This window comes from Notamacropus eugenii, chromosome 3 (assembly GCF_028372415.1).
Source record: "Notamacropus eugenii isolate mMacEug1 chromosome 3, mMacEug1.pri_v2, whole genome shotgun sequence".
Classification (NCBI taxonomy): domain Eukaryota; kingdom Metazoa; phylum Chordata; class Mammalia; order Diprotodontia; family Macropodidae; genus Notamacropus; species Notamacropus eugenii.
The window spans coordinates 473,008,746-473,024,000 of NC_092874.1; the positions used below are offsets into that span (position 1 = coordinate 473,008,746).

Below are 15,255 nucleotides of genomic sequence, written 5' to 3' on the forward strand. Positions count from 1 at the left end.
TGCTTGATATTCCTTCATTTAGTGAAATATTCCAGTGACTGATGCAGATTTCTGGTTACCAAGGTCAACCATTTACTTTGCCTTTGGTTGTCTCCAAATGGCCCCTTTCTCTATTTTTTAATCTTTCTTCCTCTTCTGATTCCTTTTCCACTTCCTACAAACATGCCCAAATTTCTCCCTTACCTGCAAAAAAAAATCTTCCTTTGACTTTACCATCCTTCAACCAGTATTTCGTAGCTCTCCTCCCTTTTACAGTCAGATACCTGGAAAAGTCTCTCCCCTCGAGGCTTCTCCTTCCACTCTTCTCTCTCACTTTCAGGGGATGGGGCTGCTTCCAGCCTCTTCTCTCAGAGGACTTTCTGTGAGGTCCTCTCAGCCACCGAGTCCAGAGGCCTTGTCTGTCCAGGGATGCTTGCCCTGCTGACCACCCCCTCCTCCTGATCACTTCCACCCCTTGGCCTTTGTGATTCTGCTGTCTTCAACCCTGTCTGGGAGCCCTCTGGGGGAGCCCCAGGGCTCAGTGCTGGCCCCCTGTCTTTTATGGCCCCCCTTCTCATTTAAGGCAGTTTCCCAGACATCAGAGGCTGTTTTTGTTGTCTTTGTACTCTTGATTGAAGGAATAATTTTATTAATCATGTTTATGCCCATTTCTAAGAGTTGCCACAGCTCATTTTGTATTGCTAGCTAATCATCCCCATCTGCTGGATGTGCCTTATTTCTTCCATATTCACACCAGTGACTACTGCCCCTGTTGATCTTTTTATCTTTGCAGAATTGAAATGTATTGTCGAGAGTTAACTGAGAGGTTTGATGATGTTTGGATAGTATCTGGACCCTTAACCTTGCCGCAGACGGGAGAAGATGGAAAGAAGAGAGTTACCTATGAGGTAGGACGTAGTTCGAGTTGGTGTACCTTCTAGTAAATGAATGCTAAAGGGTTCTGGGCCAGGGTCACAGCAGCCGGGGTCCCAACGGCCGGGGTCACAGCACCCCTTCACCTTTGGGGCTTGTGGTGCCAAAAACATGCTCGAAAACCCTGCAGGAGGACGGACAGAGAACTTGTAGCATCCACTCAACAGACTCTTTTAATTCTAAATTTAACAAAAAATGAAAAAGGAAAGAACATTTCCATGTCCAAAGTAGAACAGAGCAAGAGGATTACGTGTGAAAGTGCAGCATCCACACTGTGTGCAGTTTAATTCAAAGATGTACAAGAACTCGTCCTGCTGCTTCCACACCTCTTCTGCTTGTCTCTGTTTCTTTTTGAATTCTTTCATTTCTTATTTGGGCATTTGAAAAAACACTTCAGTGAGCTTCTGTCTCCCCCTCTCCCTCCCTCCCTTCTTCCTCTCTTTCGTTTTCTCAGTTTTGACTGCTAATGACTAATTATCAACCTTTAGATCACAGAATTTAGAGCTGAGGGGGCCTATAGAAGTTAGAAAGTCCAGGACCATCCATTTCCAGATGGAGGACTGGGGCCCAGGGTCATCACGTGACTGACTAGAGGTCATGGAAAATCACAGATGTGGTGCTCCTTGCTTTGTGCCATGCTGCCTCTCCCATAATTCATTGTTTAGAATAAAACTTCCCCAGGGCTAAGAGAAAATAGCTAAATAAAATGAAATTTAAAAAAATTAAGCTTTTCCTGCCTCTCTCAAGATATGGGATTTGAAAAGTTTCACAGAACACTGCACATTTTATTGGGAAAATACTAAATTCAGCACCGACCAGCTAGCACCTTGGTTCATCCATGCAGTGCAGCATCACTCTATGGAGCTCAGGCCTGCAAGGTTGGCCTTGACAGGAGGCTGGAAATGGATCAGTCCCTGAACACCTTTCTCCCCTCAGCTCACACTAGCCAGTGACCTGGGATGGGGTGGGGTGGCCAGAAACAGGGCAGTATTTGGGCTGTGGACTGTGGGTTCAGGTCCGGTTTAAAGCCCCACTTTTCTTTAGTTGCATTTCTTTGGCTTCTGGCCCAGTTTGTGATTCAGGACCCTGTAAATATGCGTACATGTCATAGATCACAGGACCTGGCCCTATTGTCTTCAGTTCTCCTTATAGTGAGGGAGTGTCTTCATGGTCCCCACACCCCCACGAATGTGAGCACGTGGCCACGTGACCGAGCCCCACAGCAGCAAGGCTGTTTATCCCGGGGCTGAATTGACCTCTTTGCCACTTTTTTCTTCTGTGCCCAGGCTGAAATGAAGGCTCTGCTGTGTGGCTACCCTTCTGCTGGGGGAATAGAATTCAGTCCCATTGTTGAGCACAGCATCTTGGAGAATGCTTGTGGCCTTTGACAGTGACTCTGATTCTCCCAAAAATGTCTTGGGAGGACTTGATAGTGTCATAGACTTTGAACTGTGTGGGACCTTCTAGGCTGTTTTACAGATGAGTAAACTGAGACCCAGACAGAAAACGTGACTTAGGACTTCTAGCCCTGGAGTCGGGAGGGACCTCGAGGCTACCCCTCATTTTACAGATGAGCAAACTGAGGCCCAGGATGGGGCCAAGAGCTGCCCACAGCCACTGGCTAGTCAGTGTCATTCCTTCTTCGAAGGAGGCCTCTCCCCGTCGTTGTCTGCAAAAATCGTTTCATTAACTCTTGTTTCTGGAAGGTTCACAAGCTGAATCAGCCGCTGTGGCCCCAGTTTTATGCGTTTGTCACTTGTGTGTTGTTTTTCTTTGAAATAATGTTATTTTGTAGCTGCTCATGCCCCTATGTTGACTCCCTTCCCAAATGGATTCAGAGAGCTGCATCCATCCTCTTTGCTTGTTGGGACACCAAGGGGTTGGTGTGCAGTCTGAGAAGTGACCACTTGGGCGCTGCTCGAGCTCAGAGGATTCTTGTGCTATTAGACAGTCTCCTCTCTACCTGTGGAATCCCCAAGTTCAGGCATCTTTACGTTATTGATGAAGATAAACTTTTATAGTCTTTTAAGAAATGCTTCATTGATGCCTATGGTCTTAGTACCCTACTTGTCCCCTCCAGAGCAGAGGTCAAAGAGCAGGCAGAGTCATCTCCAGATGCTTGTACCAGTTCCCAGCTCTGCCCATGGGCCTGTCTTCATAGTCCTTCCAGCCTTGGTCACTCCTCTTTGGCCATCTTTGTCAGTTTGTCTAGTGTGAGGTGGAACCTCCAAATTGTTGTAATTTGCATTTGTCTTAAAATTAGTGATTTGGAGCCTGTTTTCATGAAGTCATCTGTAGTTTGCAGTTCTTTGGAAAACCATTTCTATCCCTTGACCTCTAATTCATGGTGAGCAACTCTTAATGTTCGGTTTGTGTCAGTTCTCTCTCTGTTTTGACTATCAGACTTCTTGGTGACATTGGATCTCTGTTTTTCCTAGCTTACTGTTTCTCATGTGGACTTTGTGAAAGTTGTTCTTTGGCCTTTTTAGGAGCGGTCATCCCTTTGCTCCTACTGCCTTCTGTCCTACAAACTGCCCACACAGTTTGCTTAGGTGAGAGATGGTGAAAGGCATAGCTGCTTAGCTGGAGTGTAGTTATATCTTTAGGATGCTTCATGACAAACATCTGTGTTTCCAGGGATCTGTTTAGAAGTGGATCGACTCGTTTATACTCAAGCTTTTGGTGATTCTGCATCACAAAAAGTAGAGGTGTGAGTGTCCGGCTTGGTAAGGAGGTACCTAAAGTAACTTTATAGATTCCCCTCATGACGGGGCACGCATCACAGTGCCAACATCCTTACATTTCCCAAAAGGATCTGGCTGCCGATAGTGTGTTCTCTGGACTGAGAGAGACATTGAGGACAATCTCCAGTGATGGATGTGGGCAAGACCCTTTCCTCAGTGCTGTCGGAAGTCTGAGGACCATAGGCCTTGCCCTGGAGCTTACAGTGTAGATATGTATAGAAACGACAAAGACTTCACGAGGAGATAGTATAAATCACACATGAGAGGAACGATTCGGAGAATTCAGAGCAGGGTCCGGTGACCTCCGACTGCATAGATGGGAAGGGACATGCATTCCAGGTGTGTCCTTGGAAGGAAACAGAGTCACGGAGGCAGCAGCTGAATTTGTTTGGGTTGAAATGTGAGTAGAGGAAGGAGCATCAAACTGCTTTGTAGGGAGCTGTCTTACAAAAAACTTAACATTGACTTTTACTGCAGAGTTGGAAAGTGTATCAATAATATGTTTAATAATGGGGTGTTTTGGCCCTCATAAGAGGACCATAGTACATTTATATATGTTTATGTATGTTGAATCCAGTGCCAGTTCTAATCTGATATGTATTTCTGGACAGCAGATTTCTTGTTTTTATTATAAATAAAGCTGTGTGATGCGCGATGACAACAGTGATAATAGTCTGAATGTTTGGCACAGTTCCTGGCATGTGGTAGCCTACTCAGAAGTGCTTGTCCTTTCCTCCATTAGCTCATTTTGTCCTCACAAGCACATGGCAGAGTGAGATGCGCAGACGTTCTTGTCCCTGCCTTTCAGGTGAACTGATGGCCACTTTCCAGGTGCTGTCCTAGGTGCTGGGCATACAGGTACAATGAAGGGATCTGTCCCGGCTTGCAAAGAGCTACCATTGGAATGGGAAGTACAATAAGGAAGTCAACACATGCAGCAGGAATTGGTGAGACACAAGGCTGTTTGAGAAGGATTAAGCAGAGGCTTATCCAAGGTGGTCCTCAGGCTGAGGTAGGGAGGACGAGGTGAGGAGCAAGAATGCCCCTGGTGTGGGCCACTGCATGAGGATGAGAGAGGTCAGTTTGGCTGCATCCCAGAGGGTGGGTCACTTGGAGGAGGAAGCCCCTGGAGTTTGGGGAGTGATTTGCCTTGGGCACCAAGCTCCCAGTGGTCTGGGCTCTCAGCCGAGCCCAGTGTCTGCTCCTTGGCTCTGGATAGTCGTGTTCTCTGACTTTTGAGAACTTTCTCTGGGTCAGAGCTTTGGGAAATCAAAGTGAAACACACGCCTGCTTGTTTCACTTTTCTCACTATGCTCGGCCCCAACTCTCATTCACATTGACGTGTTTGTAAACACATGTGCAGTTTTCCAGGTGAGCTTTGTGAAGGAAAGTGGCACATCATCATCTACATTTTCCCACAAGAGTCTGAGCTTCCGAGAGGCTCTGGTCACACAGCAGAAAGGGATGGACATGAGGCTTCGGTCCTGACTTTGTGACTCTTGATAGTAGCTGTCACTGCCAGAAATCTGTGTCCCAACACTCAGTGCACAGGGTCGGCATATAATAAATGCCTTTCTTTCCCTTCTCCCTTCTTTCCTCTGTCCTCCTCTTCTCCCTGCCCTCTCCTTCCCTCTTTTCCCTCTCTTCTCCCTCCCTTCCCCATTCCTTTCTCCTTGTACTAAGTGTTGCTCTCAAGTTTATAGTCCATAGAGGAAATCAACAGGTACAACATCCCAAAGGTTTTCTTTTTGGTGGGGAAAGCCATGTGTAATCTGGAAAGGCCTCATGTGGGATGTGGTGTATGAGTTTGAAGTAAATAAGACTGTCTAAGAGACAGGAGTGAGAAGGGAAATATATGCTAATTCTAGGCAAGGGGAGCTAGAAGGGCAAAGGCCTGGAGATGGGAGATGGACGACCAGCCACATTCAACAGCACCCGTCTGATGGGATTGGGAGGTGCAGGGAGAGGATCAGTGTTGGAAGGTGGACCAGAACACCAGGATGTGAAGGAGGAAAGGGAATCATTTCTGTTGGATCCTAAAGACCAAACAAAGTCTGATTGAAAAGGGAAGTTGTGGTCAGTGGCTGATCAATCCTGGATTGTCTGGATTGTTGGCAGAGCACTGTAAACAAAACCAACTTCTTCATTTCTGGGGACATGGAAAATGAGTTTCAGGGACTTAGTGACTCGTGCCAGGACACACATATAGTACGTAGCAGAGCTGGGTTTGGACCTGGATTCCCTGATTCCACACGCCCATCTTCGTCAGTCCCCTGTGGCACAGTGGCAGCATGGGACAAACCCAGCTTCAGATCCAGCCCTCCCTCCCCCTTCCTTCTTGGTCCTGGAAACTCCCTGTGCCCCACATCCATGGCAGGGTGATGAGTAGTCAAAGAGCTGTGAGAGCCCAGGGGAGAGAGGACCGGTGGACCCTTGATGGTCATTGACTCTGGCCAGAGAAGATGTGGCCAGCAAAGATGGCTCAAGGCTATTCCACAAAAAGGTGTCTTGTTTTTCCATTGCCTGTGCTTCTTCCTGTGTCCCTCCCCCCCCCATCCCCATCTCTAATAACACTTTAAAAAAAATTTAAAAAAAACCAACCTTAGACAGTAAAAAAAAGGTGAAAAACATTTTGCAGAATGATGCAGTATTGAGAAGACTGAAGCACTGTGAGTGTGTGGACACCGCTCCCCTATAGTGTAGTGGGAGGGGGCGGTGATTGTATTAGGGTGGTTATTGGCACACTGTTTTCCTATCTCTTTATTTCACTTCACATCTGTTCATTGGAACCCTTTCTGTGCTTCTCTGTGCTCATCATCTTCATAGTTTCTTACAGCACAGAAATTTCATTTGTGGGCCCTGATTTGTTTGGCTCTTCCCCAGTCAGTGGGCATCCACTTTGTTTCTAGTTCTTTACCTACACAACGAAGAGCCTCTGTAGTTATTTAGGGGTACAAGGGAACTTTCTTTGGGACATAGGCAGGGTATGTACATTTTATCTACTTCATTCACATCATGGTTGTACTGATTCATAGCTCCACCAACAATGCACTAGTGTACCTCTCTTACCTCAGGCCTTAGCCCTGGACTGAACTGTTCCCCTCATTTGTCTCTCTATTCATGCTGCATCTCCACTTGACCTTGGAACCAGAGACATGCCAGAAGTGTCCCAGTGATGGCAGTTGCTAAGGCAGTCTCACCCAGAGTCTCTTGGGCTGCATTTCTCTAGATATGCCCCTCCCAAGTGTGCAGGCAGGCGTGTTTCTCAGACTGGACAGCAGGTGATTCTGTTGGGCTGGGACAGAGTCTTAGAGTATATGAGCAGGGAATGGAGGTTGGAGAGGTCAGATAGGGCTCCCTGGGAGCCTGAGGGCCAGGCAGTGACCAAGACGGCAGCTGTCCAGCCAGGGCACAGCCAGTTGTGTTTCTTGGGTGACCCACTGGGCTAGTCATGGCATGAGGATCCTTGAAGCCCAGGGAGAGTGCTGTGGAAGAAAAGCTTTTGTGTCTAGGACACTCTCGATGGGAGGCTGAGGAGGAGGGGAGGCTGGGCAGGGATGGCTGAAAGGGTGGCCTTGTCCATCCCACGGTCAAGGTATCCATCTCAGGAGGCAGCGGTGTTCTGTAGGTGAAAGAACATAAGATTTGGAGTCACCAGCCCAGGCTTTAAGTCCCAACTTTTAAAAACTGTTTCCTCTTGGATAAGTAGCCTCTTTGAGACTTAGTTTCCCCATTTATAAATGGGGGTGATGCTCCTGTTGTTCCCCACCTCCTCCCATGGGGGCTGTTTCTTTGATCACTATCTTACACTGTCACTGTCCTACACTGTGCTGAGAGCTTTGTGCTCTGGGGAGGGCTTCTTTGCGGGAGGAGTCCTTATTCTCTTGTTTGGAGTCATAAATCCTTCTTTGCTTCCAGGGTATATTTTGGAGTTAAGTACAACAACCTAGACTATGTGGAAAGTGCCTTGTTTCTTTAGGCCCAGCCTTTCCAAAATGGTGGGTCGAACTAAGAAAAGACAGTGCTTGGTGGTGGTCTGGATGACTGTGGAGCTTTGGCCTTGGAGTCTGGGAGACCTGGGGTTTAAATCTGGTGCACTTAGGCACTTTGCTTCCTCTCTCACCTGTTTCCTCATCTACCAAGTTCGGGTAAATACCTGCCGCCCAGATCTGCCTCATTGGGAGGAGGCCATGGAAACGTAAGTTCCTGCAGCTGCTTGCTCAGCTGGGCTTCTTACCTCAAACCATGCTAGCTCAGCCCTTTTCATGCTGACACCCATGGTTGTTGTCTTAGGTGTCCATCCCAGCACTCTAAATTGTAAATCAATGTACAATAAGAATGAGTAGAAAACTTGCACTCTGTTTGGCAGAAGAAAGCTTGGCTTTGATCACTCAGTTGATCAGTGCAGTTTTCCCCTGGTTGAGGGATGTAGTTTATCCAGTCTAGTGCTTTCCAAAGTAGCCCCCTTTGAGTACCCATTAATGCTAGGTTCTGGGTCACAGGAAGGTGCTTTTGGGGTCATTGAATAGTCACGATGGACTGAGTTTAGGAACTGAGGACACTGCTGGGAGCCAGGAGCCCTCTGTGCTGGCGTTGCCCTCAGCCTGGGGGGGCAGGGGTGCTGTTCTGTCTGCTGTCCTTCCCAGGTATTCACCAAGTACCTTCAGGCACCAAGGGCCTTGTTAGCAGACAGAGGAGAAGGTGCCCCTCGTACCATCATCTGACTCATTTCACTTGGTTTGTACATGAGCAAATGGAATAAGTTATCAGTGCCCTGAAATTAGGGTATGAGCCACAGAGAACCAGTTTGTAGGGATCTGCCATGATGTGGGAGGGCAGAATTGCCCTTCATTCACAGGCTTGGAGGGGAGGCTGCAGAAAATGAGATTGAGGCCCTGCCGGGCTTGGAGGCAAGCACAAGTTTCCCAGTAACAAAGGGAGTGGGGGTGAGGTGCAGCCTTTAGGAATATGGGGCAGAAACATCTCCTAGAACTGGCCAGCCAAGGCACTGTTCTCATCCGCACCCCCCCCACCCCCCGAACAGAAAAGCCTCAGGAGAGAGCCGGGCACCGAGGTTAGCAGAAGAGTCATCTGACGAGTCCAGTCAGAATGACTTGGATCGCTTGGGTGGGTGCTTCCAAGAAAAGGTGAAATCTGGCCCCAGTGTCAGAGCCTGGAATTTCTGAAGCCTGAAGGCCTGGACATTGTAGGTGAACTGAAAGTAGAGGGACTGTGAGTTTTGACAGAGGCTTTGGCCCAGGGGTTCACAGATGTGCTTCAACCATTTGGGTGTTGTAAGCCGTGTTCAGGGCTTTCCTTGCCAAGTGGTCAGGGTGCTCCCCTCCCCATTGGACTCTCTCTGCAGGTGCTCCCCGCTCCCCTCCCTCACTTTGACTGAGCTCAAGGCAGGGTATAGGCCGCAGGTCGGCCTGTGAGTTATCCCCAGGTACAGGAAAGCTCCCTTAAGGCACAGTGATCAGAAGGATGACAGAACTTGTTGGGCTTCTTTGGGGTCTCTTCCCTGAGAGAAAGACATTGCCTGGTGGATTGAAAGGCTTGGTTTCTGCTGTCTGGATTGTAGAAAGCTCCCATTAGACAGGACTTGAAAGTTCCTCTTTTAGCAAACTGAAGCCCAGAAGGCCAGAGAAACTTGCTCAGGGCCTCCCAGTGAGGCCCCTTCCCCCTAGAACCCAGCAAGTGCTTTCCCCCATTGCCGAGGGACTCTAAGGCCACATCTCAGACCAGCCTTAACCATTCTAGTGTCATGAATCATCTTCCTGCCTGGTAAATACTCCCCCTGATCTTGTATGATGTTTTAAATGGGGAGGGAGCATTACTTGGAGGTTGGTGTAAGAGACAGATTTGGCCAGATAGTGTTTGGATGTGTGAACCTCCCTGCAACGAAGTCCAGACATGTAGCTCGTGTGTCCTGGCAGGATGTCCCTGTGGTCAAAGGACTCTCCAACCATCTGCACTGCAGGAGCTCACTCCCTACAGGGGAGTGGCCGCGACTGCGCCTGCACTCCCGTGGTAGCCTCTTCTGTCTCTCCTGGTGGTGTCTTATCAGGGTAGCCACCCCTGTTTTAGTCCTAAGAGAAAGTGAGCCATTCGGATGAGGGCTTCTGCACATCCAAGTAAGTGCCCAAAGACACTGAGCCCTCGCAGCCTTTCGGAGGACTCTGAGCTCACGTGAGTTCTGGACTGGCATCATCTTCAGCGTGCACGGGTCGTTTGCTCAGTTTTGCCTGCCTGGTCTGTCAGCTTTCCCCAGAGCTCTAGTTTCTGCCCCTTAACTGCACAAACCTCCTTCCACAGCTAGCAGGTGTGCTCTCTGAGGGCAGGAGCCATGTTTTTGCCTGGCATGTAGTGGGCACTTAGTAGGAACTTGTTGATGGTAACTGTGAAGAGCATCTTGCTCTGGAGCCCTTCTGCCTGAGCTATGGTTTCCAGGAATACAGTGATGGCTGCAGCTTTGAGAAACTTCATTTTTCTGGAAATGCCCCACCTTCCCCACCTCCAGATTGGTCTAAGAGGTTTGTAACCTTCCCGGGTGACAAGGAAAGCCTTGGACTCCCAGAAGAGGCTCTGCCCCCCCCTTCCCCTGGCTTGTACAGGTGCACGCATGTGCGTGCACTCACACGCACACACTCACATGCTTCTGCTTTGAGTGTCCTTGGCCACGATGAGCATGGCAAGGAGTTGCTTGGTGGCTGCAGTGGCTGCAGAAGTCCGCCAGGTGGCACCAGCCACACATGTTGACTTGTACCTTGAGGTTTTTTTTTTTTTTGCTCACTCCTAGACAGTGGCCAGGTGACTGGTCCGATGGCTCTGCTCTGCTCTGGTGAGAAGCCCATCTGGACGGTCCCTGCCTGGCCCTTGTTGTGCGAGGACTGCCCTCGGGGGGGCACCTGCTCCTGCCCCCCTGAGACCACCTTCAGCCTAGCCTTGTGTACCACTGATGGGTCCCTGGGGTGGGGCCTTGGCGGAGTTTGACCCATTTTGGCTTAGGTAGTTCTTAGGCACAGTGAAAAAGTACTGGCCTGTTTTGCAGGTTCTCGGCCTGCTGCCTGTTTGTACTTGGAAGGTAGAATGGGCCTGTCCTGATGCCGTGTGTGTGTGTGTGTGTGTGTGTGTGTGTGTGTGTGTGTGTGTGTGTTGTATATACCCACACACAGCATAGGTAACACACAGACTCACTCACAGAGGAGGGACAGAGAGACAGGTAGATGGATCCATAGTTAGACCTGTTCAGGAAGGTCTGAGTTCAAATTCAGCCTCAGACACTTGCTAGCTGTGTGACCCTGGTCAAACTTCTGTTTGTCTTAAACCACAGGAGATGGAGATGGTCAGCCAGTCCAGTATCTTTGCCATGAAAACCCCGTGAATGATATTGGTGTAATATTATTCATGGCGTTCTGGGGAGTTGGACATGGTTGAACGACTAACACACACACGTTCTCTGCGTGTATGTATATATATATATGTGTGTGTATATATATGTATAGTTTCTCTGCTATATGTACATATGTACTTACTATGTATAACCATACATGCATTCATATATACACACACACCCATAGAGTCTCTGGGGTCCCTCCTCATAGTTGAGGGGCACTGGCTTGGGCTAGTGATCTTGGGAAAGTCTCTGGAAGCTGCAGCTGAGAGCAGGTGAAGATGTGCTGCATCATTCGGCTGTGGAGCATCTCTCTCAGCTTGGCTTGGTCTAGAGTGGGGAGAATATAATGAGAGGTCCCACTTTGGTGGGATGGGGCTTCACACAGAGATCTCTGGATGCTACCAGAACACCAGGTGGGTAGAACACAGCTCCTGGAGCTTAGAGATACTTCTAAAGTAAAGTAGAGCATGGAGATCATCTAGACGGCAAAGTATCTGTTTCAGTGGAAGGTGGGAGGATGACAGGAGGGACTTTCTTGGATCATCATGGGTGTCCTTAAAGTGGCCCAGCCAGGGCGTGTGTTTGGGAAGACCAGACCTAGACCCTCTGCCCTGGATCTCTCTTGAAAGACTGGAAAAGCAGATCCTCAAGAGGCGGGCTGTGGCAAGCTAGTGAAGCAGGGGAGGAAGAGAGGTGGGAGGGTGCCAGGGAGAAGAGCTGGCCCACCAGGCCCCTGCTGTTGATACTGGAACCAGGAGTGAGCCTGGGCACCTTTGCCATCCTCCTGCCCCATGACCTCTTCCCCTAGACTACTCTGTTTAAATCCTCTTCAGAACCCTGAGGGTTTGAGGTGCTCTCATGGGGAGCTGAAGAAGGGTGAAAAGCCCCTGGCCTCTCCTCTTCTACCCAGGAAAACTGGGGGGGGGGGGGGGGGGGGGGTGGTTTCTGCATGATTCCAGCAGGGGTCACTAGCTCCCCCTCTTTTGGGTTGGCTGAAAGTCACTAAACCCTAACTTGTCTCCTCTCTCCAGCAGCTCTGACCGAATGTAGTTTTCAAAGGTTTATCAGACAGTCAGTAAGCATTTGCTAAGTGCCTACTATGTGCCAGCCGTGTGTTTAAGTACTCAGGTTACCCTCATAGAGCTCACAGTCTTAAGGGGGGACAACACACAGCTGTGTGTGGAGCAAGTTCAAGATCAGTGGGGACACTTAGCAGAGAGAAGGCTTTGGGAAAGGCTTCCTGCTTGAGGGAGGCCAGGAAAGCCGGAGGCAGAGGTGAGGGGACAGCCAGGAGGCCAGGTCCCTGCCCTGCCTGAGAAGTGCGAAGACATCGTGAAGGCAGAGGTAAGGCAGGGCCATGGTGTAGCAAGTGACCTAAGGTGTCAGGCCAGATGTCAGCGTGGTCAACAGTGTCTCCCCAGAGTAGACACAAGTATGAGCGGAGACATCGGGAAGAAGGCTGACCTGAATGATGGATGGGGTTGGGGTGGAGACCCGTGCCCAGCAGCCATATGCTCTGTGGCCCTGCTTGGCTCAGGATTGTCCCATGTGCCTGATATCTGCCTGTGCAGAAGAGCAGGCCGTAGACATCCCCACCCCCCCCCCCCCACCCCACCCCCCCCCGCTGCATGCCCCTGCCATTTACCATGGTGGGAGAAGGGATGGTTTGGTGGCCTCAGGTGTCTGAAGACTCAGACTTGGGCCGAGAGACTGGGAGAGGATGTTTAGCTTTTGTTGCTTTCCTGTGACTGTTTCCTTTAGACTTAGTAGAAGACTAAGGTCAGAAGACGAGTTTGTGTCCTAGTCCAGACATGTAGTGGGTGAGTAAACCTTCAGTCTCCCTGGGCCTTGATCTCCACCTGTCACTCTCTCCTTCATCAGCATGTCTAAGGAGCCATCTATGACCCCCTGGGCTGGAGAAAGGGGAGTGGGTGGGTGGCTCCTCCAGCCTCCTCCCCCTTTCTCACCAGGATTTCAGGTGCTCCCTCACCTCTTAGCCTCCTGCAGAATCCCGTTGACCCTGAGCCTGGCTTTCTCCTGCATTTTTAGCCATTTTGGTTTTGTTTTTAGCCGTCTCTCCCCGTCCGAGGTCGTCTGTGGGGACAGACAACTCTGCCGTCCGTGGGGAGGAAGAGGAGATCGGAAGTAGGCGTAATTGTTCCCTTTGTGTGTGTGTGTGTGTGGGGGGGCGACGATGAAGAGTCAGTGCTATGAACAGATTTTAGCCAGATAATGTCATTTCATTGGAAACCATTAAGGAAATGAATGTTTGGCTTCTTCTTCAGAAAACAGATACTGCTTTTAAGCAGCGGGATGGAAATTTGAAAGGGCTTTAGAATGAATGTTATTGTATTATGGCAGCAAACCCACACAGGCCACTTAGTTAGGTTTTCTAGTGTAACCCTGGCTCTTGTTGCTTCCTGGGGGCGGGGGGCACCTTTCCGAAGGATTGGATTTGTGCTGTACCGCAGTTATGTGTGTGATGGCAGGCCTGAGAGTGAGGAAAGCTGAGCAAACAGCATTTGCATTTAGCTAACTTAATTTTAAAGATTAGGAGATACCAGAGAGGAGGATGAGGTTTGTCTGGCCATGTTTCCAAAGGCTCTTTGAAAGATTCTCTTCCATTTTTTCTTTTCTCTAGTGAATTTACCGAACTGAGGCCATGTTCTTATGACTGTTCTAGGAACTTGACCTTTTGAGAAAATGATGAGTTTTCCTGTACTTTTTAAAGAGCCAGGACTTAGTTACAATGCACATTTCACTTCTTAAGAGTGGGTTGTGGAGCTCTAGCTTCCCCCGTGTGCAGTCTAAAAAGGTGATTTACTTTAAAGGTTCTGTGACCAGTATTTTCCTTTTAACTGCTTAATTTGTCTGAGAATCGGTATTTCAGATTAATTTGTTTCTTTAGGAGTTGAATTTGAATCTACTTGTTAGGGAAAAGTCACGGTGTAATATTAGGTGCCGAGTCCTGAGGACCCTGCTCACACCCAGTGAATAATGCTGATGTCCCTGCTTTGTCTTTAGGTCATTGGCAAGGACAATGTGGCTGTCCCCTCGCATCTCTACAAGGTCATCCTGGCCCGTAGGAGCCTTACCTCCTCAGAGCCCCTGGGCCTGGGTGCTTTTGTAGTACCCAATGCTGCCATTGGTTTCCGGCCCCAGCTCACAGAATTCCAGGTGAGTATCCATGATCTGGAGAAGATGACAGGGATAGAGTTCTTCCCTCGGTTGGACACAGCAAAGGATACCAGGAACCTTTGTGAGGTGGACACATGCAGGCTTCTGGACTTCCGGGAGTTCACACTGTACCTGAGCAAAAGGAAGATCCAGGGAGCACGGACGGCCCACAGACTGGAGAAGGTCATGTCTGAGCTGAAGGAGGCCGGGGTAGAGGCTGATGAGCACCTCCTGAGCCTCTATAGAGAGAAGCTAGAGCAGCTCACCTCTGTGGAGCCACCAGGGGCCCAGGAGAGGAAGTCAGGCTGAGGACCTCGACAGGGCCAAGTGATCACCTTGGAGGCTGTGCTTGCTGGGCCAGGGTGGCATGACCTCAGGGCAAGATGAGGTGATTCTGTGGGAGCTTCCCCTGCCTTCTCCCCTGGGATAGGCCCTGCTCGAGGATGGAGACCTGAGCAGTGGGCTGGCTGCTCTGCCCTCCTTTGATCGTGAAAGGATGCACATCCATGACTGCAATAAGCCCTGTGATCATGTATTTGAGTAAGCCCCCTTCCTAATGTCCTGATCAGGCCCCCTTGGAATCCCATGGCTGAACCCTCCCTCCCCAGAGCCCCCACCCCATCCCCCCAAGGCATCTGCCCTTGCTGATGAGCTAGGCAGCCCCTCCTCCTCCTTGTTCCTGGGGTCTCATCAGGAGCACACAGCATCTGTCCTCATTAATCACCCCCAGGGGCTCCCTGACCCCCTCTGATGTGGGGATGCCTCCAGCTGAGAGAGAAAGATGGTAAGGGGCCTGTGTTGTATTTCTGCCTGCCTCTGGTTCTTCTGAAGATTTAGACCCAACGTCTCATGTCTGTTTTCATAGGTGTCTGTGATCCTGGGTCCTTCCGAGTCGGATCTTTGAAGGACCTGGCTCCTTCCCTTTTAGATTGGTCAAAGGGGACTTCTTTTCCTCAGCCATGACTCCTTACCTTGCCATGACCTCTTATCTTTTCAATCTGCTAGAAAGAACTATTACAGAAAACC

General features: G+C 49.6%; 1 protein-coding gene across 2 annotated transcripts in view; it reads left to right on the forward strand.

Moving 5' to 3' along the window:
* EXOG (exo/endonuclease G) overlaps nucleotides 1-14,664 on the forward strand; it is a 30,138-nt gene extending 15,474 nt beyond the window's left edge. For both annotated transcript variants that reach the window (XM_072598936.1, XM_072598937.1), the window contains exons 5-6: nucleotides 773-887; nucleotides 14,077-14,664. In XM_072598936.1, the coding sequence (XP_072455037.1) occupies nucleotides 773-887; nucleotides 14,077-14,538 (577 nt within the window). In that variant the 3' untranslated portion in view covers nucleotides 14,539-14,664. The remainder of the gene's footprint in view (nucleotides 1-772; nucleotides 888-14,076) is intronic.
* Nucleotides 14,665-15,255: the final 591 nt, after the last annotated feature.